This window comes from Otolemur garnettii, unplaced genomic scaffold, assembly GCF_000181295.1.
Source record: "Otolemur garnettii isolate 467f Iridium unplaced genomic scaffold, OtoGar3 scaffold00021, whole genome shotgun sequence".
In the NCBI taxonomy this organism is placed as follows: Eukaryota; Metazoa; Chordata; class Mammalia; order Primates; family Galagidae; genus Otolemur; species Otolemur garnettii.
This window is the reverse complement of record NW_003852416.1, coordinates 24,426,103-24,452,917: the sequence shown is the minus strand read 5'-3', so window position 1 is coordinate 24,452,917 and position 26,815 is coordinate 24,426,103. Positions and strand designations below refer to the sequence as shown.

At 38.7% G+C, this 26,815-nt stretch overlaps 1 protein-coding gene across 3 annotated transcripts; it reads left to right on the top strand.

Moving 5' to 3' along the window:
• The first annotated feature begins 924 nt into the window (after positions 1-924).
• Positions 925-21,189, top strand: CCNJ (cyclin J). Of its 3 annotated transcripts, none has more exons than XM_003787312.1 (6): positions 925-1,200; positions 1,795-1,904; positions 10,000-10,210; positions 16,764-17,063; positions 17,186-17,309; positions 18,186-21,189. In XM_003787312.1, the coding sequence occupies exons 2-6, from the start codon at positions 1,836-1,838 to the stop codon at positions 18,595-18,597; spliced, it is 1,116 nt and encodes a 371-aa protein (XP_003787360.1). In that variant the 5' UTR covers positions 925-1,200; positions 1,795-1,835; the 3' UTR covers positions 18,598-21,189. The 3 variants fall into 3 exon arrangements, with proteins under 3 accessions (XP_003787360.1, XP_003787359.1, XP_023367527.1); XM_003787311.1 differs by having other exon boundaries at positions 17,150-17,309; XM_023511759.1 differs by lacking the exons at positions 925-1,200; positions 1,795-1,904 and adding an exon at positions 7,597-7,652 and having other exon boundaries at positions 17,150-17,309; positions 18,186-19,028.
• The last annotated feature ends 5,626 nt before the right edge of the window (positions 21,190-26,815 follow it).

Genomic DNA, 26,815 nt, shown 5'->3' with positions numbered 1-26,815 from the left:
TGCATTTCCTTAAGTGTATGAAGATGCCATTGTGATAAATAAAACCCATATACACTTAACGCCCATTTACCACCTACGGTCTTTACTATTATACATCCTTGTGGATGAAGGATTCAAAGTAAAAGGGGTAGGGCTTTAACTTTCAATATTAAAAGAGGTTGATCTACAGTTTCAGTAAAGTGGGAAATCATTGTCCTACTGTGACCATCCACTCCTTTTGTGATAGTCCACCAAACAGGTTAAAATACAATTGATTCGGTTTCTGCTAATCACAATTCTGCTCCCAAATCACTTTAATTGATGTTGGAGTGTTTTCACAGTTTTGCAGTTTCCTGATTTACAACCACAGATGGTTAATTATATCCACTATGGATTTGACAAGCGAGGTTACTAAAGGTAATCTTAATTCCCTTCATTCAAAGCTCTTGGGAATCTCTATCTAAAGCTAAGGAAATACGAAGGAAGAAGCGATTAATTAGGTTTCCGAAAGAAGCCTGAGTCTTGAGGTGGAACTTAAAGAGATCATACTTTCTCAGAAAAAGTGCCTTAGGGACTGCTCAAACAGCTAAAGCACATTTGAAAAGATTGATAATTCCACTAAGCAACCCCTAAAATATATGGGCTGTTGCAATATGAGATAAGACAAATTGAATCCACGCTGTGAAGGTTTTTAAATGCCAAAGTGAGAGATCGTGGGGCCTTTCCTCCGTGGGCACCAGGGAGCCATCCAAGGTTCTCAGCAGGTAAGCAGCCTGGGTGGATTGGCCACTGCAGTGATCAATGTTATAATTTCTCCGGTGCTCTTCCGAATTTAGCCGCTCCCAGGCCAGCTTCGGGCTGGGTGGTGGCAGGAGTGTCGGACGACCGAAGCACAGGCCGCACCGCGGTGACTGGGATGCCTCCGGGTCCAGGCTGGGGCTCAGCGGCGCCGCACCTGGGCCCGGCCCGGCAGCCGATTGGACGGCTCGGGGCGACCCCACTGTATCGCGAGACGAGATTGGCAGCGGCGGGGCTGCCTGTGCCCCGCTCTGGCTTTGTACGCGGAGCCGCCTGCCGGTCTTTTAACAATGGGCGGCGCGAGCGCCCAGGCGCTGGGCCCGAGCTGAGGCCGGCGCTTCGCGGCCGACTGTCCGCAGCATGAGCGGGGCCGGCACCCCTCGCACGCCGGTGGGGCTGGGGCTGTGAGGGCCTTGGTTCCGGGTAAGGGAGCTGCCGCGAGGCCGGGCGGGCCTGCAGGGCACCGGACCCTCGCGGGGCAAGGCGCGGAGCCTGATCGGCCCGGCCTTTTGTTCGCCATTCTGGGGCCGCGCGGTCCCGGGAGTTCCTCGGGGCTCCTGAGGAGGAGCAAGCGCGGGATGGTCAGCAGCAGGGTCGGACCCCCACAGCCAGGCAGATATTGACCTCCGGATTTCTCGGGAAAGCTTTTCACCATAGCTGGGCCGTGACTAGTGTTAAGTTTTTCGTCTGCTCCTTAGAGCCGGCGGGATAGTTCGACCCCCGGGCGCAGGTTGCAGGATGCCAAGCCTCCCGCTCCAGCTTTTCCTGGGCTGGCACCCAGGGCCACACATTGGTAACTTGGGGCACGAGTCGATCCCCTTTTGCCCGACACCAGTTTGGGCAGTGCCCAGAATAGGCAGCTCCTCCTGAGTGGCAGATCGGGCCTTACGTGTGGGGTTAAGGATGGGTCTGGATCGGTGCTGGGTTTAGGGCGAGTCAGGTGAAGATGGGGAAGGGGCACGAAGGGTCGGTGGGGCAAGGAGCTGGCGGTGACCGCGTCTGGGCTGTGTTTTACAGACAGAAGTTGCCGCGTCTGGCTAGGCGCGCCGCCGGGGCCCATGGAGCTGGAGGGGCAGTGGTGGCGAGGACAGCTGGCTGCTGATATTCACCAAGCGCTTCGGTATAAGGTAACTCTTGAGGCCCGACTTTCCCATTCGGTGTCTCGCGCTTGGAATCTCGGCTTCCTTCCTTACTCATTACCTTCCAGGCCAGAAAGGGCGAGTTTGCTTACTCGGTCAAGGTTAATTGACTTCTTGTCTCCTTCCCTGGGACGTATCAGAAGAACCTGCCGCTTAAGGGGGATGGGGGGGCGTGGTAGTTGGAAAAGAGACGATGGAAATGAACATTTTGATGTTCTTGTTTCCAGGTGGAACGTGAATTTGATCTTATATTTAAAAAGATACGTATGCTGAATTTTTATTGGGCAGAGCAGCCTCCTTGGTTTATCTGTGGTTGCTGGTGGATATAACTCGCGTTTGTACTTAAATTCCCAGGCTTTCACTTGCTGTGAGACTTGGATGTGTTAGTTTTCAGTGTCCTTATGTGTAAAGTGAGGAGTAATAATGGAATGTACTTTATGATTGAGGCGATTGTGAAATTTAAGTAGGTTGGTAGCATGCATGTGCTTAGATCAGTGTTTGGCTTATAGTGGTTGGCTAAGTGATAACTCCTAATATTACTCCCCAAGATTTGGGCTATCCAGAAAGGCTTAAGGTGGAAGGAGTTAGCTGCTTCCTCATGCTAATATCAAAGTCAGAAAAGTAGACTTAGGATACTTAATAGATATTGGGAAATAATACACTTTTCCAGCACAAAGCAAAGTCTGTGTATTGTTGCTCTTAAATTGCACTTTTGCTCTGCATGTCACAAGACCACTTAATGAGACAGTTCTGCTTCATAATCAGAAGAGAGACTGGATTCAAAACGATCTCTAGCCTAACTCAATTTCATCTTGGATAGAGACAGCCATTTGTTAAGTGTAGAAAACTGAGAAAAAAGCCAAACAGCTGAGTCTTTAATAAAAGGGATTCTGACTCTTGAAGTTGAGAGATCCTGAAATGATAGTGAACCCATATCTTGAGTTTCTGACCAGGTTAAATAGATTGAAAAACCTAATTCTGACTTAAATTGTTACAAACTTTTTTAGGTTGAGATTTCTAAATGCTAATTATTAATTCTGATACTCAGTCTCTTAGACATGCTAAATACACTGCAGCCCCTTAGGAGAGATCATTTATTTGTACCACATAAAATTTCAACTATGGGTCAGTGCCTGTGGCTCAAAGGAGTAGGGCGCTGGCCCCAGACACCGGAGGTGGTGGGTTCAAACCTGGCCCCGGCCAAAAACTGCAAAAAAAAAAAAAAAATAAATAAATAATAATAATAATTTCAACTATGGAACCTCTGGAGTGTTAGGAAGAGAGTTGTAGGTTTTCTACTTTGAAAATTGTTTAAATTTTTTTTTTCAGATGTCATCTTTCAGTTTGAAGTGTTCTTTTCTTTTTAAAAAATTGATATATAATTCTACATATTTTTAAAAGTTCTTTTAAGTGTTAGCCTCTTTATCCCTCTGGTATGTGGTGAAATTAATTATCTGATGTTAATTATACATACACTTTTACATTTTTTATTTTTTATGTGTGTAGATAATTTTAATCCTGAGTGTTTTTCCGAATTAATTTTGTCAGTTGAGAAAGTCAATACTTTTTTTTAAAAATCAGATTTGTTGAATGCTTTTGTGCATTAGTCTCCGGAGGATTCAAGGAGTAAGACCCAACTCTGCATTTAAGTTGATTAAGGACTATCAGAGGAAAAAAGAATGGCACTGAAAGTTGTCTTGGGCCACCTTTGGCATGCTGCCCTGAGCTGTCTTTAAAAATAAAGCACTATGTAAACCATGTTCATGATTTAACACATTGGTAACACTTTATAAAGAATTTACTTTAATCAGAAAAACTTAAACTAGAACCAGAGAGACCACTATTTGCAGTAAACTCAAGTCAAGGAAAAGTTAAAATGAATTTTTCTATAGAAAAGACACGTTTATTCCAGGCTATTCATAGTCTAATCTTTTTATAATTTACAGTACCCAAATTTAGGTCTTCCTTTGGGCATTTGTCATTTGAATACTACAGAATGCATTCTATGTTTAGACCCAAGGTTTGTGGAGAAATAATTGGTCTAACCTGCATTGTATCTACTAAGGAGGAGTGAAAATTACAATGAATGGAAATTCTCATGCCAGCTATACTGTTTTTTTGTGAAACATAATTTACTCTCCCGCCAAAAAAAAAACCTACAAAGTAGCTGTCTCCTTTTATTCTGTTTTCTTCTCATCATTTTGCTATATATACTTGGCGTCATAGGCTGTGAGGGAAAGTATTTTTAGGAGCCTTAATGACAAATGGGAACAATTCTAGCAAGAAAATATATATCGCATAGAGTTGTATTTATGCTTCTGAGTATTCCTTTTAGGCCTTTATTTCAATCCTACCTGGATAGTTCCATTCTGGGAAAGGGATGGCATTTGGGAGGGGGTGAGCTGATACACACTTGAAACTGGAGATAATGCTATGTGCTTTGGTTTTATGGATTCCCGAGAAACATATGAACAAGATTGGACAAGTGTGTTCAATTCTAGGGGATCAGGAATAGATAGAAGAAGCTTATAAACTGAGAGACGCAGGAGTCATTTTCTTATGCATGTAAGACTGCAACCTGGACAAAGAGAATGAAGTCGACAGTCATCTGACATACCCTGTACTTTATCATTTGAAAGCACATATAGAGAATGTTGGACACATTGTTAAAAATCTCCTATTGATAGACCTTAGTAAAGGTAACATAGTTAAAAATAAAGTCCACTGATCTTTTCCACCTATGTTTCCCAGGGAGTCCCTAAGACATTAGTGTCCGGGCCAGTGCCTGTGGCTCAGTGGGTAGGGCGTGGGTCCCATATACCAAGGGTGGTGGGTTCAAACCCGGCCCTGGCTAAACTGCCACAAAAAAATAGCTGGGTGTGGTGGCAGGCACTTGTAGTCCCAGCTACTCTGAAGCTTAGGCAAGAGAATCGCCTAAGCCCAGGAGTTGGATGTTGCTTGAGCTGTGTGATGCCTCCACACTCTACCGAGGGTGATAAAGTGAGACTCTGTCTCTACAAAAAAAAAAGACACCCGTGTCCAACCTGTATGTTGATTTTTCTGAGGACTTTTTTTTGCTTATCTGTATCAGATAACATGAAAAGTATTCATGGACTTTTTTTTCCTCATCAGCTTTTGTTAGTGTTTGTGTATTTTATGTTTGGCCCAAGACAACTCTTAACTCTTCTTCCATTGTGCAGCAGAGGAAAGGGAAAGGTTGGACACTCCTGCTTTAAGACCATGGTCAAAAAATTTACCCTGGCTTTTTTTCCCCCCAACTTCCACCCTCTGAGCTGAGTTAGATTGCCTTCCTCTATATTTCCATAGTAGCCTATGATTACTATATATATTCTCTATTTGATTCACCTGCTACAGAGAGACTTGAGATTTTTCCAGCCTTTATCCCTGGGGGTTAGCATAGTGCCCGCTGCTACATGAGAGATGCTTAGTAAATGTCACGTGATGGCAGCAAAGGTAAAGTTGCAACTCATTTATACCATTGTCAAGATCTATAGAAGTAGAATAACAGAAAAATCTAAGCTACATGAGAAATCAGCGTGTTCCCTTTATTTGAATAAATAGATTTCTTTTTCTTTCTTTTTTTTTTTGTAGAGACGGACTTACTTTATCGCCCTCGGTAGAGTGCCTTGGTGATTCTCTTGCCTCAGCCTCCTGAGTAGCTGGGACTACAGGCGCCCGCCACAATGCCCAGCTATTTTTGTTGTTGTTGCAATTTGGCCGGGGTCGGGTTTGAACCCACCACCCTTGGTATATAGGGCCAGTGCCCTACCCCCTGAACCACAGGCACCGCCCTGTTTTTTTTTTTTTCAATAGTGTTGTAGGCTTTTCTCACTTATACAAAAATTAAAACCATAAAATGGCCTATTAGTCCATTAAGTAACCCCTGTTAATACTTCTTAACATTTTTCAGTAATAGGCTTGGTGCCTGTAGATCAGGTGCCTGGGTAGGACACCAGCCACATACACTGAGACAGGCAGGTTCAAACCCAGCCCGGGCCTGTTAAACAACAATGACAACTACCACAAAAATAGCCAGAGCTTGGTGCCCATAGTGCAGTGGTTACAGTGCCAGCCACATGCACCAAGGTTGGCTGGTTTGAACCCAGCCCAGGCCTGCTAAACAACAATGATGACAACTGAAACAAAAATATAGCCGGGTGTTTGGTGGGCACCTGTAGTCTCAGCTACTTGGGAGGCTGAGGCAAGAGAATCACTTGAGATCAGGAATTTGAGGATGCTGTGAGCTGTGACGCCGAGGCACTCTACCCAAGGTGATGTAGTGAGACTCGGTCTCAAAAAAAAAAAAAATTATGTAATGCATGCACATGGTTCAAAAAAACTTCAGATTGTATGGGAAGGTCTCAAAATGAGCCTCATCCAACCCCTATTAGTCCCTGGTCCTCTAAGGTTACTACCACTATTATTTCTCCTGAAAATATACCTAATACATTAATATACCTTCTAGTAAAATGTTTTTGTTGTTGATACAGACGTCATGATACATATTCATTGTTCTATACCTTTCTCAAACTCCACCCTTAATTTATCAGATTTTTCCTTACCAACACAGATAGTTGTACTGCCCTTTATTTTAAAGAGCCACTTTGAATCAGTGCCTCACAGTTTATTTAACCAGTTCCCTATTAGACATTGAGCCTTTTTAAATTAAACTTCTTATTTTGAAATTACTGTAGACTCACTTGCAGTAATAAGAAAGATTTCACCATACCCTTTATCCAATTTCCCCCAGTGGTAACATTTTAATGAACTGTATAATTCTTTAAATTTAGATTAGATAAGAATTATATTATATATTGGGTGGCCATAAAGTTTGTGGGTTAAACTATCCATATTTGTTGCCTTTTTCTTACTGATTTATAAACAAGAGTTTTCTGAATAACAAAGAAATTAGTCCTCTGTCATATGTGGCAGAAATATTAAATGCATCTATTCTCTCCTTATCTGATATGCCACTGTTACCATATATGTTCTCCTAACCAAGAAAAAGGAATGTCTGCCCATGTATGTAAGTGGTCCATACCTCATCAGAATTTTAAAGTAAATTAATATTCATATAGTGCTGGCATGTGTAAATTTTATTTCTAAGTGTTTCACTTTTATAGTTAATTCAGAGTGATTATTAGTATAAAGAAGAGCTATTGACTTTTTATACTAATTTTGTAATCAGACATCTTACTGAATTCTTACTGTTTCTCTTTATTTTTTTCTCTTGATTTTTCTTGGGCTTTCTGATGTAAATTCTACTATCTGAAAAGTAATAATTTTGCTCCTGAAAATTACCTTTGGTTTTTCCTTTCTAAAAATTACACCTTTTTCTTCTTTTTCTATTTGGTTAGTACTCACAGAATGTTAAATATAACATTGCCAATAGTGGGTGCTAGAATGATAATCCTTCTGTTGGTTCATCTCCAAGTGAGATGCTGGCTATTATATTTGAGATCTTTCTACTTCCTTCCTTCCTGTTCCTCAAAGAGATGTACATCTCTTCTCTCCCAGGGTTACCTTTATTGCAGATACTGTTTTGGCATCTGTCAAGATGATTGTGCATATTTATGTGTGAATTTTTATTGCAACTTACAGGTTTCCTAATAATGAACCATCCTTAACATTCCTGGGATGCTACAGTTGATGATGATGTATTCTTTGGATACACTACTAAATTACATTGGCGACTATTTTATCTATTTATATTAGGTAATGTTAAGTTAGATTAATATGTAGTTTCCCTTTGTTTTTGCTTATTATAAAGTATACATAACCTAAAACTTACTATTCTAGCCATTTTTAAAGGTACAGTTTAGTGACATTAGGTACGTTTACACTGTTGTGCTGCCATTACCACTTTCCATCTTTGGAACTCTTTCATCTTCCCAAACTGAAATTCCATGCCCATTTAACAGTACCTCCCAATTTCTGACTTTCCAGCGCTTGATAACCAGTCTACTTTCTATCCCATGAATTTGACTATGCTGGGTACCTCATGTAAGTGGAATCATATAATAAATGTCTTTTGTGCCCTTTTTTTTCCACTTAGCATACTTTGTTCAGGGTTCATCCATGTAGATCGGTGGTTTTCAACCTTTCTTTAATCTCATGGCACACTTGATCCTAATGTTAAGCTTTAGTGGTACATTTAAATTACGTTGATTAAAAAAAAGAGTAAAGACTGGGTACAGTGGCTCACGCCTGTAATCCTAGCACTTTGGGTGGCAGAGGTAGATGGATTGCCTGAGCAAGAGCAAGACCCCATCTCTAAAAATAGCCAGGTGGCAGGGTACCTGTTGTCCCAGCTACTTGGGAGGCTGAGGCAAGAGGATCACTGGTGCCCAAGAGTTAGAGGTTGCTATGAGCTGTGACATCATGGCACTTTACTGAGACTGTTTCTCAGAAAAAAGAAAAAGAGTAAAGAAAAGAATATACTTACTGTGCTTTGTACTTCTGGAAATAATTTAATCATCTGTGAAAGCATTTGTGGCATATCAGTTAAAAATCACTGATGTAGATGAATGTATGTCAGAATTTCCTTTTTAAGGGTGAATGATGTTCCATTGTGTAACTATACTACGTTTTGTTTAGACATTCATCTACTAATGGGTATTTAGGTAATTTGCACCTTTTGGTTATTATAAATAATGCTGTTGTGAACATGGGTATACACATACCTGCTCAAGTCGCTGCTTTCAGTTTTTTTGGTATATACCTAAAAGTGGAATTGCTGGATCACGTGGTAATTCTTTGTTTAATTTTTTGAGGGGCTGCTATATTCTTATCTGCAGCAACTACACCATTTTACATTCTCACCAGTAATATACAAGAGTTCCAGTTTCTTCTCCACATGCACACCAACACTTGTTTCTGGGTTTTATGTTTTGTTTTTAATAATAGCAGTCCTAATGTGTGTGAGAAGTGGTCTCTTAGTGGTTTTGATTTACGTTTCCCTAATGATTAGTGAAGTTGACTATCTTTTTCATGTTTCATATTTGCTTGTTGGGCATTTGTATATCTTCTTTGGAGAAATGTCTGTTCAAGCCCTTTGTTCATTTTTAATATGGTTGGTTATTTTGTTCATTTGTAGCTTTTTTATATATAATCTAGAATTAACTCCTTATCTGATAGGATTTGTAAATGTTTTCTTCCTTTCTGTGAGTTGTCTTTCCACTCTGTTGATAGTGTTCTTGGATAAATTTTTAATTTAGATAAAGTCCAATTCTCTCTCTTTTTTTTTTAGCCTGTGCTTTTGGGATTATATCAGTGTTGCCTCCTACTATTTTATCTTGTTGGGTTTAGTGTCAGCATTTTGCTGACCTATAAAATCAATTTGGAAACTTTCTATCTTTCTCTATGCTCTAGAAATCCTTTACTAGTAGAAAAATTTCCTAGTTTAAAAAAAATAAGTTGATATAGTTAATATATGTACTATAGTCCAGAGATTGAAAGATGATTTTAGGTGTATGAGGGGATGGTGGCAAAGGGGAGATCATAACATTGCTAAAGGAAAACAAAACAAAATTAGAAGATACTAGTAAGATGGATATTAGTCTCTATGTCACTGTAAGTATAATACACTATGCAATTTGCCAGGAGCATAGCCATTTACTTTCTAACCAAAAGCTTTGAACTTCATGGAGAGGAGTTTGTTTGTGTTGAATGGTTGTTTTTTTTTGTTGTTGGGTTTTTTTTTTTGTTTGTTTGTTTTTTTTTTTTTTTGGTAAGGTTGTTTTTCTGAAAACACATGGTAGGGAAAACAGGATTGCCTTTCTAAAAATCCTTCCACAATGTGTCAGTTTCATAAAGCAAGAAATGCCTGTAATTGGTCTCATCAGAGGTGGTTAAGAATAAGGAGAAAAGTTTGATTTTAACTCACATTTTAAATGCCATTCATTATCCTTCCATTCAAATTTTCATTTTTGTGTTCCACTCAAGAAAAGTATGTTTTGGGCATTGTGTAACAGTAATATACTGGAAAAACAATGTTAAATCTTTGCATTGTAAGGATACTTCTACAGATGTGTCAGACTAAATGTTGTTCCTCTTGATTTAGGAGCTGAAGTTGCCCTCTTACAAAGGCCAGTCCCCTCAACTAAGTCTCAGACGGTATTTTGCTGACTTGATTGCCATTGTGAGCAATCGTTTCACGCTTTGCCCTTCAGCCCGACATCTTGCTGTCTATTTGCTGGACCTGTTTATGGATCGCTATGACATCTCCATCCAGCAGCTGCATTTAGTTGCGCTTTCCTGTCTACTTCTAGCAAGTAAGTATGGATCTGATCTACATGACTGGAAATTCCTGTGGTTTATATAATAAAATAAACTTATGTACACCTCAGAAAAATCAGAAACCTCATTCATTCCACATTTCTAGTGTCAAGAAGCTTATGTTGAACATGCTGGCACAGTTTTTAAGACATTATTTATTTATTTATTTATTTGTTTTTTGAGATAGAGTCTCATTGTGTTGCCCTGGGTAGAGTGCCATGGCATCATTGTAGCTCACAGCAACCTCAAAATACTCAGATCAAGCGATCGTCCTGCCTCAGCCTCCCAAGTAGCTGGAACTATAGGTGCCCACCACTATGCCTAGCTAGTTTTTCTATTTTTAGTAGAGACAGGGTCTCAGTGTTGCTTAGGCTGATCTCAAACTCAAGCAGTCCACCTGCCTCAGCCTCCCAGAGTGCTAGAATTATAGGCATGAGCCATGGCACCCAGCCTCTGGAGTCTTATAAAAACATGTGCCTAAGCCGAATATCCTGAAAATTCTGATAACAAATGTCTATCAGGTCTACTAAGTCAGAATCTACATAATGGAGCTTGAGTATCTTTTAACTTTTAATTTAAAAGTTCCAAAAGTGATTCTGATGTGCCTTTCCAATTGAGAACCACTGTTTTAAAGTAGTGATTCTTGACCAGGAACAATTTTGTCCCACAAGGGACACTTGTAGACATTTTTGGTTGTCGCATCCTAGGGTGATGTTATTGGTATCTAGTATACAGAGGCCTGGGTTGCCACTTACCATCTTGTAGTACACAGGACAGTTCCCCATAACAAAGAATTCTCTGGCCCAAAACATCGATGGAGCTGGAGTTGAAAAAGTCTTACTTAAAGGTACCATACTCTTATATTATTAGAATACTTTGCACTGACCACCTAACGAGTTGGCTTAATGAGCAGAAAGTTTACATGCAACTGCTACAAATTCGAAAACCTTCACTTACGCATTAGGCCAACTATGTAATAGGCTTCAAGATACAATCTGATACAACCATATTTGTTACCCAATACAGAGTGTATTGATTACCCTTTGGGGGCCCCTTTCTCTTAACATCTTCCTGTAACTCATTTCTTTGCTTGTTAGTACTCTCACTGAAGAGAGAGGGCAAGTACAGAAATTGCAATTGAGTTTTTTCTTCTTTTCGTAATATGAAAAGACTGTATTTGATATTGAAGTTGAATTGCTAATAATTTTTATATTATCCATGTCATTATGATAGAAGTTTAAGCCCTATTTCAAAGTAGTATGTAAATATACTGATACCCTTCACCTCTGAGCCCTACTTGAGGGTTTGGAATCTAATATGGCTACTGTCTAATGAACATTACCCCTACACTCATGCCACTAGAGTTCCTTCTAAAACACCTCTGTGCTTTGACTATTAATTAACCTAAAACCAAATGCAGTCCTATGTGGTAGCATCTCTGATACTGTTCTCTTTTCAGATTTTATTTTCTTGCCCTCATTCTTTTCTTTTTCTTTTTTTTTTTTTGAGACAAAGTCTCATGATGTAGCACACAGTAGAGTGCTGGAACATCACAGCTCACAGCAACCTCAAACTCTTGGGCTTAAGTGATTCTCTTGCCTCAGCCTCCCAAGTAGCTGGGAGTACAGGTGCCCGCCACAATGCCCAGCTATTTGTTGTTGTTGTCATTGTTTAGCAGGCCTGGGCTGGGTTCAAACCCACTAGGCTCTATGTATGTGGCCAGTGCCCTAACCACTGAGCTATGGGCACTGAGCCCTGCCCTCATTCTTTTGATGTGATGACCCAACTTTTGTCTCCTTGAATATCCTTTTATAAGTTATTTCAAATCCCTATAGACCTAGACTGAATGTAAATAAAACACAGCCACAGTGGTGGCTCCCTACTACTTGTGTGTTAAGGTGAAATTTGCTTAATGTGTTCTTGAGGACCTTTCCCCTGGACCCAGCTACCTTTCTAAGCTCATCCAACCCTATCCCCATGCACTTTAAGCCAAATTCTCAGCACAATACTATTTACTTCCTATATCTATATTTCTTTCCTCTTTAATCTATTGTTCTAAGATCCAGACGCATCACCCACTCCACTTCCCCACCCAGAAGCCAGAGAGGCAATGCTTGTACATTTATAATTAACCTTTAATTTAACCTTTAATTAAAGTTTCATGCTCGTATTAATCATGTGTCTAATACTATATGTTTCATCCCTGGCTATGAAGCCCTTTGGGGTTTAATAGTATTCCACACAATGGCAGTTTATTACAGTATCAGTTTATAGTAGAAACACACCAGCAATCAGACATGCAAGTTAGGTTATTTTAAAACTTGGGATCATTAGTGGAAAGTGACTTTTTGCCTGCTATGGGCATCACTACAGTGTCCCACTTGTTCTGTGTCTGCCATTCTTAAAAGTGTGGTTTGGGCCAAATAAGAGGCTCATCTTTGTGTACTTTCTTACTTAGGTTGGTTGGAATGGAGTTTTAATTCTTGTTTTTTAAATTATGTATTACTGTTAGTTTAAGGTCGTGATCAATTTATTTTATTGATAATATGTCATTATTTACTCTGGTAATATGTCATTATTTTTGGCTATATTTTGACAAATTATAATTTGTCATTATATTTTCCAATGACTAGGCTGTATTTCATGGGGTTCAAATATGAATTGTTTATCCCCTATTAATGAAAGAACTGGATACTTACCCCTTCTTTTATACTGATACTTCTAAGCCCCTTTTCCCTGAAAGAGAAGAACTGCTTTTACATTCTTCCTTTTGCACTGGAGAGTAGGAATGTGTGAGGTGTCCTTCAGGATCTCAGCCCCTCCCAAGTAGGAAGGGGTCAGAAGAGGGCTGGGAATCTAAGAGGATGGCCCTTAGCCTGCAGCCCTCTCTCCCTTCACCCCCCCATCCCCAGTCTTTGACTTTATAGCCAAAAAGGTTAGGATGCTTATAAACTGATAGCCTGTTTTCAGTATCCCATGTCTGTTTCAGTTTATGGAGTTCATTCTCGTGTTTCTTACATTCTTATACTCTGTTACATTTGGATACCAGAAACATTCAAATAATGCCTCTCTCCTTATAGAATGATTGAACTTTTTGTGTGCCCCTCCCCCAGCTGCTCCTTGCTTTGGGATGGGTGTCCTGCTAAATAAAAGTGAAGAAGCTTACAGCTGACATGAGTGGGTGACAGCTGGATTCCAATTACAGAGTAAATTGGGAAGCTGCAGGTAGTTTAGCCAAAGATGGAGCACACCAAATGCTTATCTGGCTACACAGGTGTCTGTGTTATTAGAAGTAGAAAGAAAGGGTCTATGGTTTATCTCTAATTGGAGAGCAGTATTTTAGAGCAGGGACCATAATGATGATTTTTCTAGTTTTGATATATATGTGTGTGTGTGTATATATATATATTTTTTTTTTTTTTTTGAGACAGTCTCACCATGTCACCCTGGGTAGAATGCTGTGGCATCACAGCTTATAGCAACCTCAAACTCTTGGGCTTAAGCAATTCTCTTGCCTCAGCCTCCCAAGCAGCTGGGACCACAGGTGTCCGCCACAATGCCTGGCTACTTTTTGTTGCAGTTGTCATTGTTGGTTAGCTATCTCAAGCCAGGCTCGAACCCGCCACCTTCAGTATATGTGGCTGGTGCTGTAACCATTGTCCTACGGGTTCTGAGCCAATTTTCTGGTTTTGAATCTCTCATCCACTATATGAATTTCAGTGCCCTTTGAGTCTCAGTGTATTTCTCTACAGCTAAGTTGTTGTGAGTATCAAGTGGGGTAATATGTTTAAAAGTACATAGGAAATTGAACATAAATTTTTTTATCATCATACCAATTAATTCTACCTTAAGCTGTTTTGTAATCTGTAATCTCCAGCCTGCCTCCTCTGTCCTAATGGTTCTGACTTATAAAATGGACCTTGATTCTTTCACATGTATGCCCTAGTTTCCCCTGCCTTCTGTGACCAGCATTAAATTTATGGATAGTATGGAAGCAAGCTTGGAGATAGGGTTATTGATAATTTTCCCAAGGTCTTAGATAATTAAGAAATGATCTTGGAGTCAAGATGAAATAAGAGGCTTTTAGTAGTTAACAATTTGTAACAAGTTCTATTTCCCCTTGCCCACCAATACTGGGTTAGCAAAGCTTTTAACTTTAATGTCTGACCAGTGAAAAATTACATCTCACAGTTGGTTTAATTCACACCTCAATTTTTAATGAATTTATAATTTTTTTTCTATAAACCTCTTCCTGTTCTTTACCCATTTTATATAATATTAGATTGATAGTATTATAAATTTGTGACCATCCTTACTATATGTTAAAGTTAACTTTTTTCCTCCACTTAGTAAATAAAAGAAAAGAATATGGACTGGCTCACGATAGCACCTGATCCATGTCCTAGTCAGGATATAGATTTTCTCTACCTCATACCTACCATTCACTGCTGGCTTTGAAAATGTGTTGGTTTCCATGTTTGATAAGAATGTTTCCTATAAAGGAAAGACAACTTGGTCTTTTGTCTCTGTGGCCTCTAATTCTTTATTTTCTGGGAAACAGATGTGAATTTCCTGTGCCCTTATTTCCTGTTTGGGGCCTTTATCAATATAATCACATGGCTTCTGGTATTTCCTTTCAGTTGGAGAAATTGATATTTGTGACCTGTGTGTGGTACTACGAATAAGTAGATTTAAAAACCCCACACATACAGTGTTCAGCACAACAAAAACTATAGATATGAATACAGGTGCTCACTGAGGTTTTCACACTTTTAAAAGCCCTTTAATATGAGTATTTATTTATTTATAGCCCTTTAAACTGAGTATTACTGTACATAATAAAAAAGTTCTAAAAAATTTGAACCTGAATTACAATTTCAAGTATGGTTATTTACATAGTATGGAGGTTATTTTTCACTTTGCAAATCAATATGCAAAGTCTTTTATACTTGTAACATTCAAATACTTTATAAATATAAAAATCCCATAGACGCTTAGTAATATAGAAGTCTATTCTCCTGGTAGTTATCACCCCCATAAACCTGGTGCTGATTTGGGGATTCAAATGTTAATCTTTCTTTTGACTTCCATTTTTAGTTTGACTTAATATGACCTTAAATGAGATGGCCAACCTTATTACCTTGTTTCTTGAGCAGTGAAATTGTTTATATACCTTTTTACCCCCAATGTTGACAGTTTTAAAGAAATAATTCAAGGATCAGGAATGTTTCATATTATGGTATATTAATTTCTTCAAAGGAACTTTAAGCATGATATAAATAAATTCATTAATTTTTACAGTATTCCTTTGAAGTACACTACCAATATTGCTGCTGCTGTACAAATGGCTGGCTACTTGAAAGCCATAGTGATTCATCCAGAGGGACTGAACTAAATTCTCAGGTTATTCTTCTTCTGAAGAACTTCACTTTATTATATTGAGAACAGTGGTTTCCTCTTCTATCTGATCTAAAGCTTACATATAAAATAGAATGGAACCCTGAGAGGTAGAAGGCTTAGTTATAATTTCCTGTTTACGAACCACCACCATTGGACAAAGTCCCAAAGAGACTTGAGGACAGTGCTTTGGTTCTATTGCTACATCTGGAAAATCATAATGGTATTTTATAGTTTGTGAATTTTCTCTAGCCATCATTTCTAGAAATACCTAAGACAAATGCCTTATGTGTATGGAAAAATGCTTACTTGGAAATTACAGTGTAAGGTGATACCTTCTATGGAAATATTATTCTGGGGCTAGAAAGAGAATCTTTAGCTGTACATAGCTGAAACCTCATAGATGAGTTTTTTCCTGAAAAGAAATCAGTGCCTATGAAATGAAGTTCTGTCATCATATTGTCCTAAGAGGATCTAAAAGATAAGTTATCTAGCGATGTAGTAGTAAACATATATTAAGTATCTTCCCCTCCTTGTTTTTCTTTTAACAGACTTAACTAGATTTTTGTTCAGAAGAGGAGGGATGGGGTGTTTTGTGAAGTGATAATTCACCCAGTTTTCCCCTCTGGTCTCTATCTCTCTCCCTGAAATTGTGATTATGCTGAAAATATGCCAAGATGAAATACCTGAAGTTTAACTATTTTTGATATCAAATAAAGCTATGACATTAAATTTTTAAAACTATCTTCTATTCTAAAATAATTTTCTTCAACCAGCCACCACCTAACTACAAAAACCAAATTTCCTGCAAGGATTTGGCTGATGAGATTTGAGAGAGCAGTTTTTTCATTGGCACATAGTGCAGTGTGTACATTGGTGCATTATACAACAGAACACAGTTCAAAATGTTTACGTGTTTCAAGCATGTTTTCTAGGGGATGGGAATGGTTGAAGACAGTGACACTGGGAAAGAAAACCCCATTGAAATGTGAGAACCACAGAGTTCTGCACAACTGTATCTTCAAAAGGTGGAGTAAAGAATATCTTTGGATCCAAATTTTGGCAGTAAGGTAGCATATCCCATTTTACTGACTAAACCTATAATGATCACTTGCCTAATATTTTCTCTCCTCTCCCTACTTTTCTTGTAAGGTAAATTTGAAGAAAAAGAAGATAGTGTGCCTAAGCTGGAGCAGCTCAACAGCCTGGGTTGTATGACTAATATGAATCTAGTATTAACAAAACAAAATTTGCTACATATGGAACTATTATTATTAGAAACGTTTCAGTGGAACCTCTGCCTTCCAACAGCTGCCCATTTCATTGAGTATTATCTCTCTGAAGCAGTACATGAAACAGATCTTCATGATGGCTGGCCAATGATTTGCTTGGAAAAAACTAAACTCTATATGGCCAAATATGCAGATTACTTCTTGGAAGTATCTTTGCAAGGTGAGTTGTTATGAATGCTAATAAGTGACTCTGTGCTTGTGTCTTGTGTATTCTGTTGCTTAAGTTCATTTTTGGTGTCTCCACAGATTATGCCTTTCTAAATTATGCACCTTCTTTAGTAGCTGCTGCATGTGTGGCTTCTTCGAGGATTATACTTCGTCTTTCTCCAACATGGCCTACGAGACTGCATCGTCTTACTGCTTACTCCTGGGATTTCTTAGTGCAGTGTATTGAACGGCTATTGATGTAAGCCTTTTTGTTCTTGTATTTGTAATTTCACACTAACATTTTTCTATATATATAAGGTGTCCTAAAAATAGTTTCTGAAAGGGGCAGCACCTGTGCTCAGTGGGTAGGGTGCTGGCCCCATATACCAAGGGTGGTGGGTTCAAACCCAGGCCCAGCCAACCTGCAACAAAAAATAGCCGGGCATTGTGGCGGGCACCTGTAGTCCCAGCTACTCGAGAGGCTGAGGCAAGAGAATCGCCTAAGCCCAGGAGTTGGAGGTTGCTCTGAGCTTTGTGACACCACGGCACTCTACCAAGGGCAATAAAATGAGACTCTGTCACTACAAAAAAAAAAAAAAATTCTCAAAGGCACAAAGTTTTTAAAATATTTGCATCTGGCAGCTACTTGCTGCCAGGAGCAAGCCCCTATAGGAACAATATTTTGCAGAAGTGAAGTCTGTTTTGGCTGTTAGCCAGTTAGAAGTTGTCATTGCTAGAGTGGTTCTAGGTACATGAAAAGAGCTGCTTTTGTGTGTCCATAAGCCACATAACTCTGAGATCAGTTCAGCTGGCCAGATCTTGCCCCATTTCCCATTTCCACATCTTTTGGATTTGGGGGCCACCAGACTGCAGCAGCTAATGGTGAAGTGCTTATTGTATACATATCTCCCAAACTGGAAATAACCCTCAAAGCTACTAGCAAGGTTCACACTAAGGGAAAGAGCTTTAGAAGGATACAAATGAGGTTTCACTATTGTTGGAACAATGGTGCAGTAAGTGCTACCTAAGTGGTGATAGGTTGGGGCTGTTTACAAGTTGGGTGTGGGACATGACTTTCCTGCAAATTCTTCTCAAGTAACCTTATTAATAGTTTTCCTTTCTCTCCATGTTTTAGTGCTCACGATAATGATGTGAAAGAAGCAAACAAACAGAGAGGACAAACAGGACCTCAGTCAGCACAGCTAAGTGTGTTCCAGACAGCTTCCCAGCCCTCACGGCCAGTTCACTTTCAGCAACCTCAGTATCTCCATCAGACACATCAGACCTCGCTGCAGTATCGCCATCCTACATCGGAACAACCAGGCTGCCAGCAGATTGTATCTACCACACACACCTCATCTTACACACTACAGACATGTCCTGCTGGCTTCCAAACTAGTGTTCAGGGCCTTGGGCAAGTGCAGACTGGTGTTGGGATGTCACTGGCAATACCAGTAGAAGTTAAACCCTGTCTAAGTGTTTCATATAACCGGAGTTATCAGATAAATGAACATTACCCTTGTATCACTCCATGCTTTGAAAGGTGATCGTGTGTGAAGGTGATGACTGGCCCAGACTGCTTTGTGACTGGAAGTTCTGGGTGGGCTTTTGTAAACTTCTCGGAAAAAAGAAAGGGATCCAAATGACATCAGAACTCGTCAGGTACCAGCACCAGGAAGACTGAATATCTCTTTCAGTGTAACGTGAATACCTGGGAGGACTAAAACACTTTAATAGTTTGTGTGTCAAATTCTGTTGCAACAAATCTCTGCATGACAAAAATGTTCAAGTCCTGGCTGATGGTCCAAATATTTCAAAAATATTTAATATAACAGAAAAATTTGGACAGACTCCAGTTTGCCATTTTGAGATTTGACCTGTGGTAGGTTCTGGACCTAATGTTGGCTTATAAGTCAAAGACTAATATTTATCTGTGGACTTGCCAAACAGTCTTTTATGAAGGAAAGTTACAGTATTAGTTTTTGATGAGGTTTTTTTAATTCTCCAGTTTTGAGTTTTATTTTTATTCTACAGATGAATTTTTGACTAAACTCATGAGTTGCTAGGCTATACCTAAGTCTGTGCAGTAAAAGGCAATTTTTTTTAGATGTTTCTATATAACTTCCTATCCTGAATAGGTATCTGGATTTTTGTACTAAAATTAAGGGTGGAGTAGGTCTGTTATTTTAAAATCATGGTCATAATTTTTTTTTCTCCTTAAGTGATCAACCTTAAATCTTTAGAATTACAACACATTTAACTCAGGGAATTTTTACTACTTGGAAACACTTAACTGTAATGCAACATGCTTTGGGAATGTTATAGTATGAACTACCTTTATAACATAGGTTAAAATACTCTTGCTAGGATGTGTTTTCAAGTGAGATCATAATAGTGTAGCTCAGAATGAACAAAGTGGAAGTTCCTGTGTCTCATAATACACATATAGGTTTTGCATTTCTCAGTGCAATCTGTGATATACTCAGACTTGGTATTACTCTTTTAAAAAGGCATAACTGTAAAATGTCAGTTCTAGGATAAAGTCCCATACGTTTACCATGGAGGGGACTGTGGCCAGGGTAGTTCTCAGGTTGTGCTAGAGCAGCACTTTGTTAGGTGGAAGACAGGTTTCTGCAAGCAGCCTTTGAATCCAGCTTGTCAGTCTAAGCAGGCAAAGGTGCCGATTATGAAATATCAGTTGCCACTTTCATTAGATTGGTCCTACAGCTGCCTGGGACATTTCATTATATGCGTAATAAGTGAAAACAGCAATAAAAGTCATTATAGCAAGGGCAGTTTGGGGAGTAAAACGATTTCAGAGAATAACCATAGAAAGTAAAAAAAAATCATTGTAATAGCTGAAACTATTGTGCTCTTATCTGTGGGAGAGAGATTTGGTGGAGGGAAGCTTTCTGGTTTAAAAATTAGTACGATGTGTCTTTCGTTTGTGTTTTTTTAAAGATAGCACTTGAATAGAAGGGAATTTGCATGACAGGCACATGAATGCCACAATGCATTGAAGACAAACTTATTATAAAAGTGTGGGTATGCAGCAGGAGTCTCAGTAATCAAGCCAATGGCCTTTGTTAGGAAGGGAAGGGGCTCAATATAGTCATGGACTAATCCAGATGGCTTCAGGAGATGAATGTGGGTGGGTGGCTTCTGCCAACCTGAATTCTTAGAGAAATGACCTGTCCTTAAAGGATTTAACTTTTACAGGTAGAGTACACAGGGCATAATATGGATTTACTAATATAAAAAACCACTCAGGTGAGAACACTCACTCATGGCAGTTTTCAAACATGAAAATTATTTTCTAAAAGTATCACTTTTCCTCTTTAGAGAAGGCTGCTGATTGGATTTTGGTAGTTCTTACCTTAATAAAACTTGAATTATTTGGAGGAAAGTGGGTTCAAAATAGAATATATCTTTCACGTTCACATTCAGAACCTAGCAATCTGGAGTCCAATTTTCAGTATTTTAACTACCTCAATAATACTATGAATGTAAGATATTGGGATAGAGATCCTAACTTGAAAACAACAGCCAGTGCCTGTGGTAATTTAATGTGTTATCAAATGCTTTTATTGATTGGTTTATATGCCATTCTTGTTATAGAAGAATATACCTTTTTAAAAAGCTTATTAGTAATACTTTCCCAAGTATGTTTAAAAAAGCTAAAGAACACTGGATTAATCTTTTGGGGGTGGTAGGATAAAACAATTGATTACTATTGCTGCATACCCAGGGTGGGATGGGGTGCTGGAGAACCAGAACTATTTTTAAAGCATTATGTTTCCATATAAATACAACTCAACTGCTAGCTAGCTTGGGGGTGGGGGGGTGGGGGGAATTTTGTGTGGGTTTGTTTTGTTTAATTTATTGATTAGTCTTTAAAGTAGGCTTTTTTTTTTTTTGAGATTACTGGACCATCATTAACTATGTACTGTGAAGAGATTAATGTTATGTATAAAGGGCTTTACCAAAGTCCACTAAATAAACACTACTCAAGTATAGACTGCAAACCAAATGTATCTGTGTTGTGACATTAAATACAAATATGGTGCTAAAGTCTACACCAATGGAATTAGATGAGTGCTATGCACTTAATTTTAAAATAAAACTAGTTTTCAGTAAAATGGCTTTGTTGTTTCATTTTAAATACAGACTTTAAATATCTGCAGTTTTACTGATCCATGCCACATATAAGTCAGAAGCATGATTATATTTACTAAGAGCCATCAAGATGTTGACTATAACCATGGTGGCAGGAAATGTGTCCATCCATTATGTATTCCATACTGAGCACTGATGGCCCACAAAAGTATATTGAACACCACAGATGCCTTTTGAGCTTAAAATCAGTACATTAGCAGCTGCAGATTCTAATTTATTGAACATTGATGCAAGTTCATAAAAGTTGAAGTCTAATCTCAAAGTGGGGACACAGGAAATGTTAAAAGGTATGAGATGGAACAGATCAAAAGTGATTGATAACTGTTCACCCAAGTATAAATATAATTCAACTTAAACCTTAGCAGATGGAATTTTTGAAGAGTAAAAATTTACTGTACAGTGGATTAGGAATTTACACTTCCAGAAAGCACTTTTAAAATTAGTCTTGTCAGTATCATGTTCTGGCACAGTGCCATGGTTTAACAACAGCCTTCAAGAAAGTTAATACATAGTGTTCTTTAGGACTGAATTTAAGGGAAAAAACCAATCCAACCAGAGCAGGAAGCTTTGTGTGGAGGTGGTCCTAAGCTCCACAGGACAATAACCAACAACTGGTTCTCAAGTACAAGGTAAAAGACGTGATCTTCCTACCTCAAGCAATTTATATCTAGTTTGATCAATGGGACTAACACTCCTGACTCTAGCAACTAGAAAAATGTCATCTAGACCTCAGTTTAATACTGTGTTGGTGTAGAATCCTCAACATCCATTTTAAATCCCTTAGATTAAAAAAAAAAAAAAAGTTAACAAGGACAGTCAGTTAACAGCATGAAAGACCAGGCTCAGTTCCTATGGGAAGGATGTGTGGTGTGCCCCTGTCCCTGGTCCACTCCCACGCTTCATCTTTGCTCCCCAAACACTGCTGAGCTCCCAGGTAAGCATCACCACCCTGATCTGGAGTCATGAGCCCCTCATGAGGTATGCAATTTATAGGTAAGTGTTTTCCTTTGTCCATAAATTCTTGTCAGTAACTCCAAGAGATCTGTGATTAAAAATGGGGAGAGCTTCTGTCTTATCTGCTTACTTGCTAACTCCTTCCTCCACCCCACTAGGACATATTCCATTTCCTCTTTTTAATAAGCTTTTAATTTAATGTAATTTTTATTTATTTTTTATTTTTTATGTTTTTTTGAGACACAGTCTCACTATGTCACCCTCGGCAGAGTGCCATGGCATCACAGCTCACAGGAAGCTCCAACTCTTGGGCTTAAGCGATCCTCTTGCCTCAGCCTCCTGAGTAGCTGGGACTACAGGTGCCCACCACAATACCCAGCTATTTTTTGGTTGTGGTTGTCATTGTCGTTTAGCAGGCCCTGGGCTGGGCTCCAACCTGCCAGCCTTGGTGTATATGGTCGGCGCCCTCCTCATTGAACTACAGACACCAAGCCTAGTGAGATATTTTTAATGGTATAAAGACAGGTAAAATAATACAACAGAACAAAGTCTTAAAAATATCAACTCAACAAATGAAAATGAGCTAAATTCAACTATTAAAAGAATTTCAGACTGAATCACAAAGCAAAACTCAAATCTATGTTGTATGAAAGACTTGGACCAAAAATAAAATAATTTGGAAAGGATGAGTACAGAGAGATCAGAAAATCCCAAATAGGCTCGGCGCCTGTGGCTCAAGCGGCAAAGGTGCCAGCCACGTACACCTGAGCTGGCGGGTTTGAATCTAGCCCAGGCTCGCCAAGTAACAAAGACAGCTGCAACCAAAAAAAAAAATAGCCGGGCTTTGTGGCAGATGTCTGTAGTCCCAGCTACTCGGGAGGCTGAGGCAAGAGAATGGCTTAAGCCCAGGAGTTGGAGGTTGTTGTGAGCTGTGATGCCACAGCACTCTACCCAGGGTGACAGCTTGAGGCTCTGTCTCAAGAAAAAAAAAAAACCCAAATAAACAAAAATCAAGAATCAAAACCTTAATAACAGACAAGACTGAATTCAAGAAAATGTTAAACCAGGCTAAAAAAAGTGGGGGAGGGGGGTGGGCACAGTGACTCACACCTGTAATCCTAACACTTTGGGAGGCTGAGGTGGGTGGATTGCTTGAGCTCAGGAGTTCAAGACCAACCTAAGCAAGAGTGAGACCCCCCCATCTCTACTAAAAATACAAAAATTAGCTGGGCACGGTGGTGCATACATATAGTCTCAGCTACTCAGGAGGCTGAGGCAAAAGGATCGCTTAGCCCAGGAGTTTGAGGTTGCTACGTGCTACGACAGCATAGCACTCTACCCAGGTACCCAGAGCAACACAGTGAGACTCTTGTCTCAAAAAAATAACAAAAGCACTCTATAATGCTAAAAGATACAATTCATAATATGGATAAATAGTTATAAATATCTGTGACTCAAGTAACTTAGCAGACATATTAGAAAAACTATAGGGGCATAGCACCCACGGCTCAGTGAGTAGGGTGCTGGTCACATGCACTGAAAGTGTGGGTTCAAGCCCAGCCTGGGCCTGAAAAGCAACAATGACAACTGCAACCAAAAAATAGCCAGGTGTTGTGGCAGGCACCTGTAGTCCCAGCTACTCAGGAAGGAGTAGAATGTCTTAAGCCCAAGAGTTTGAGGTTGCTGTGAGCTGTGATGCCATGACACTCTACCAAGGGCAACACAGTAAAAAAAAAGAGAATCTCTTAAGCCCCAGAGTTTGAGGTTGCTGTGAGCTGTGATGCCATGACACTCTACCAAAGGCAACACAGTAAAAAAAAAAAAAAAAAAAAAAATACCTATAGGGGGTATAAGGAGACATAAGAGAAAAACATGAGTTGTTGGAAAGAAACAGTAATTTATCTCTCTCAGTCTATGACCTATCAGTGATGTCAAAGGATATATAATAATCCTAACATATTATAATATATCTAATTGATATATATTGAGAAATTCTTAGAAAGGAAATGGTACAGACCTAGCATCATAAAAATAGAAGAGATATCAAAAGACACTGACAGATATACAGAGACAGCTTGCCATTCAGGCCAACAGCAAAATTCTCAGTCTTCTAAAAAGATACTGAAATTGTTTTCTTTGTAGATCCATCTAAGTGCCTAAGATATGAATACCCTGACTGGTCTCCTTGCCAGCTATAAATTAATCTGCAGCTCACCCAAAGAAAGTAAAATTTATGATTTCCAAACTGCAAACACACTCTCATTTTTGCCTTTGTTAGATGAAATCAATCTATTATTGGTTTCCACAATGCACAAGTAAACAGAGTACTAATAATTTACTATATATCTGTAAGCTGTCTTTGATGATATCAAACCATAATGTGAACTTTCACAAAACTTGACTATGCATCAATCCCCACAAAAACCCTGCAATCACTTCCAGAAAGTAGAATTAATGTAGAAGACATAATCTCACAAAAAAGTGACTAAAAAGAAATATGTAATGGGACTAAAGAATTCAAACAATCTTTAGGTAAAATAAGAAATCTAAACTGAAATTTAGAGTATCCAGAAAATTGCCATAACGAAAATTCTACATATCATGAACTCTTGGATACAACTAAAGCAACACTCAGAAGAAAATTAACATCCAACTGAAAAAGTCTGAGAATGAACAAGTAAGCCAAACAAAAGTGAAGAGTAAAAAATAAAACAAAAGCAGAAATTAATGAATTAGAAGAGAAAAATAAAAGAACCAATACATATGTACAAACACAAGCAATGCAAGTAAATAAGAGACAAGAAAATAGAATTTAAAATTGGAGAAGAAGAGGTAAAATTACAACTATTTGCAGATATAATTGTATACAAAAGAATCTACTGAAAAACTGTTATAGGCAATAAGCAAATTCAGTAAACTGACATAATTAAAATAGCTTTCACATATACAAACAATCATCAATTAGATTTAGATTTAATGCAAGATATACTCATTATAATGGCCAAAAGACGATGAAATGCCTTAAATAAATATAAGAAATGCACAAGATCTATATGAAGAAAAGTTTGAGTGATACAAAAGACTACTTCAATAAGCATTCTTGCATAGGAGAATACATATAAAGATTTCAATTCTCCTTAATCTATAAATTTAACATAATGCCACAAACTAATTGTTTTAACTGACCTAAACTAGCAAGAATAACCCAGAATATTTTTTAAAAGAATAAATGGAAACAAGCCTATGACATATTATTATAAAGTAATATGTTAAACACCAATAGAATTAAAATCCAGAACAAATTCTCTTATCTTTGTGTCCAACATTCCTAAATTAAAAGCTCAAAACAACCTTTCTCAAATTCTTATTTGGGTCAATCTTAACCAGCTATCACTTGTGGGAAAGTAATTCTTTCAGAAGTTACATCAGATACACGACATAAAAATTGAGATATAGGAAAAATTCTAGGTGATATCAGGCGGGGGAAAGATTTTATAAAGAAGATTCCATTGGCAATTGCAACAACAACAAAAATAAATAATGTGACTTAATTCAGTTAAAAAGCTTCTGCACAGCTAAGGACACAACAATTAAAGTCAACAGCCTTCAGAATGAGAAAAGACATTTGCATGTTACAAATATGACAAAGGGTAGAGAACTACAATTGTCAGAGAACTCAAATTAATCAACCAAAAAAAGAGCAAACAATTCCATCACTAAGCAGCAGACACAAACAGAACCTTCTCTGAAGAAGACAGATGAATGGCTAAAACATATGAAAAAATGCTCATTGTCCCTAATCATCAGAGAAATGGAAATCAAAACCACCCTGTGATATTACCTATCCCCACTGAGAATAGCCCACAACACAAAGTCCCAAAGCTACAAATGTTGGCACAGCTGTGAGAGAAGGAAACACCTTTACTAGTGCAGCCTCTTCGGAAAGAAGCACGGCAAATCCTCAAAGAACTCAAAATAGACCTTCCATTTGATCCCACAATCCCACTACTAGGTATCTCACCAGGAGGAAAAAAAATTTTATTATAAGGACATTTGGACTAGAATGTTTATCGCAGTTCAATTTAGAGTCAGCCAGATGTGGAATCAACCCAAGTGCCCATCAACTCATGAATGGATAAATTAACTATGGTATATGTATACCATGGAACACTATTCAGACATAAAAGATGGAGGATTTACATCTTTTGTATTAACCTGGATGGAGCTGGAGAACATTAGTAAAGTATCAAAAGAATGGAAAAGGAAATAGGCAATGTTCTTGATACTAATACAAAGGAAGTAGATGAACAAATACATGCCCGCACAAGAGAAGAACTCAATTTAATTCAATTTGGGGGAGAGAGATCAGAAAGGGAGGAGAGGAAAGGGGGGAGGAGAATTGGTGTGCTCTCATCTAACGGGCACAATGTAAGGGTACATGGCACACCTCCTGGGTGAGGGGCACAACTACAACAGGGTCTTTACCTAACAAGTACAAACAAGGTAACCTAATCATTTGTAACCTCATATTAATCTGAAATTAAAAAAGTAAAAATGAGCATTCTCAGGGGCTTTGGAGGCTAAAACTATAATTTTACTTAATTCATTAATTGAACAAATATGTACTGAGCACTG

Bases quoted from the DNA above. Each gene is read 5' to 3' on its own strand.
- CCNJ (XM_003787311.1), top strand. From the start codon at position 1,836: ATGGAGCTGGAGGGGCAGTGGTGGCGAGGACAGCTGGCTGCTGATATT. The intron at 10,211-16,763 runs GTAAGTATGGAT...TTTTCTTGTAAG, and splicing joins TTCCTGTCTACTTCTAGCAA to GTAAATTTGAAGAAAAAGAA. The intron at 17,310-18,185 runs GTAAGCCTTTTT...TCCATGTTTTAG, and splicing joins TGTATTGAACGGCTATTGAT to TGCTCACGATAATGATGTGA.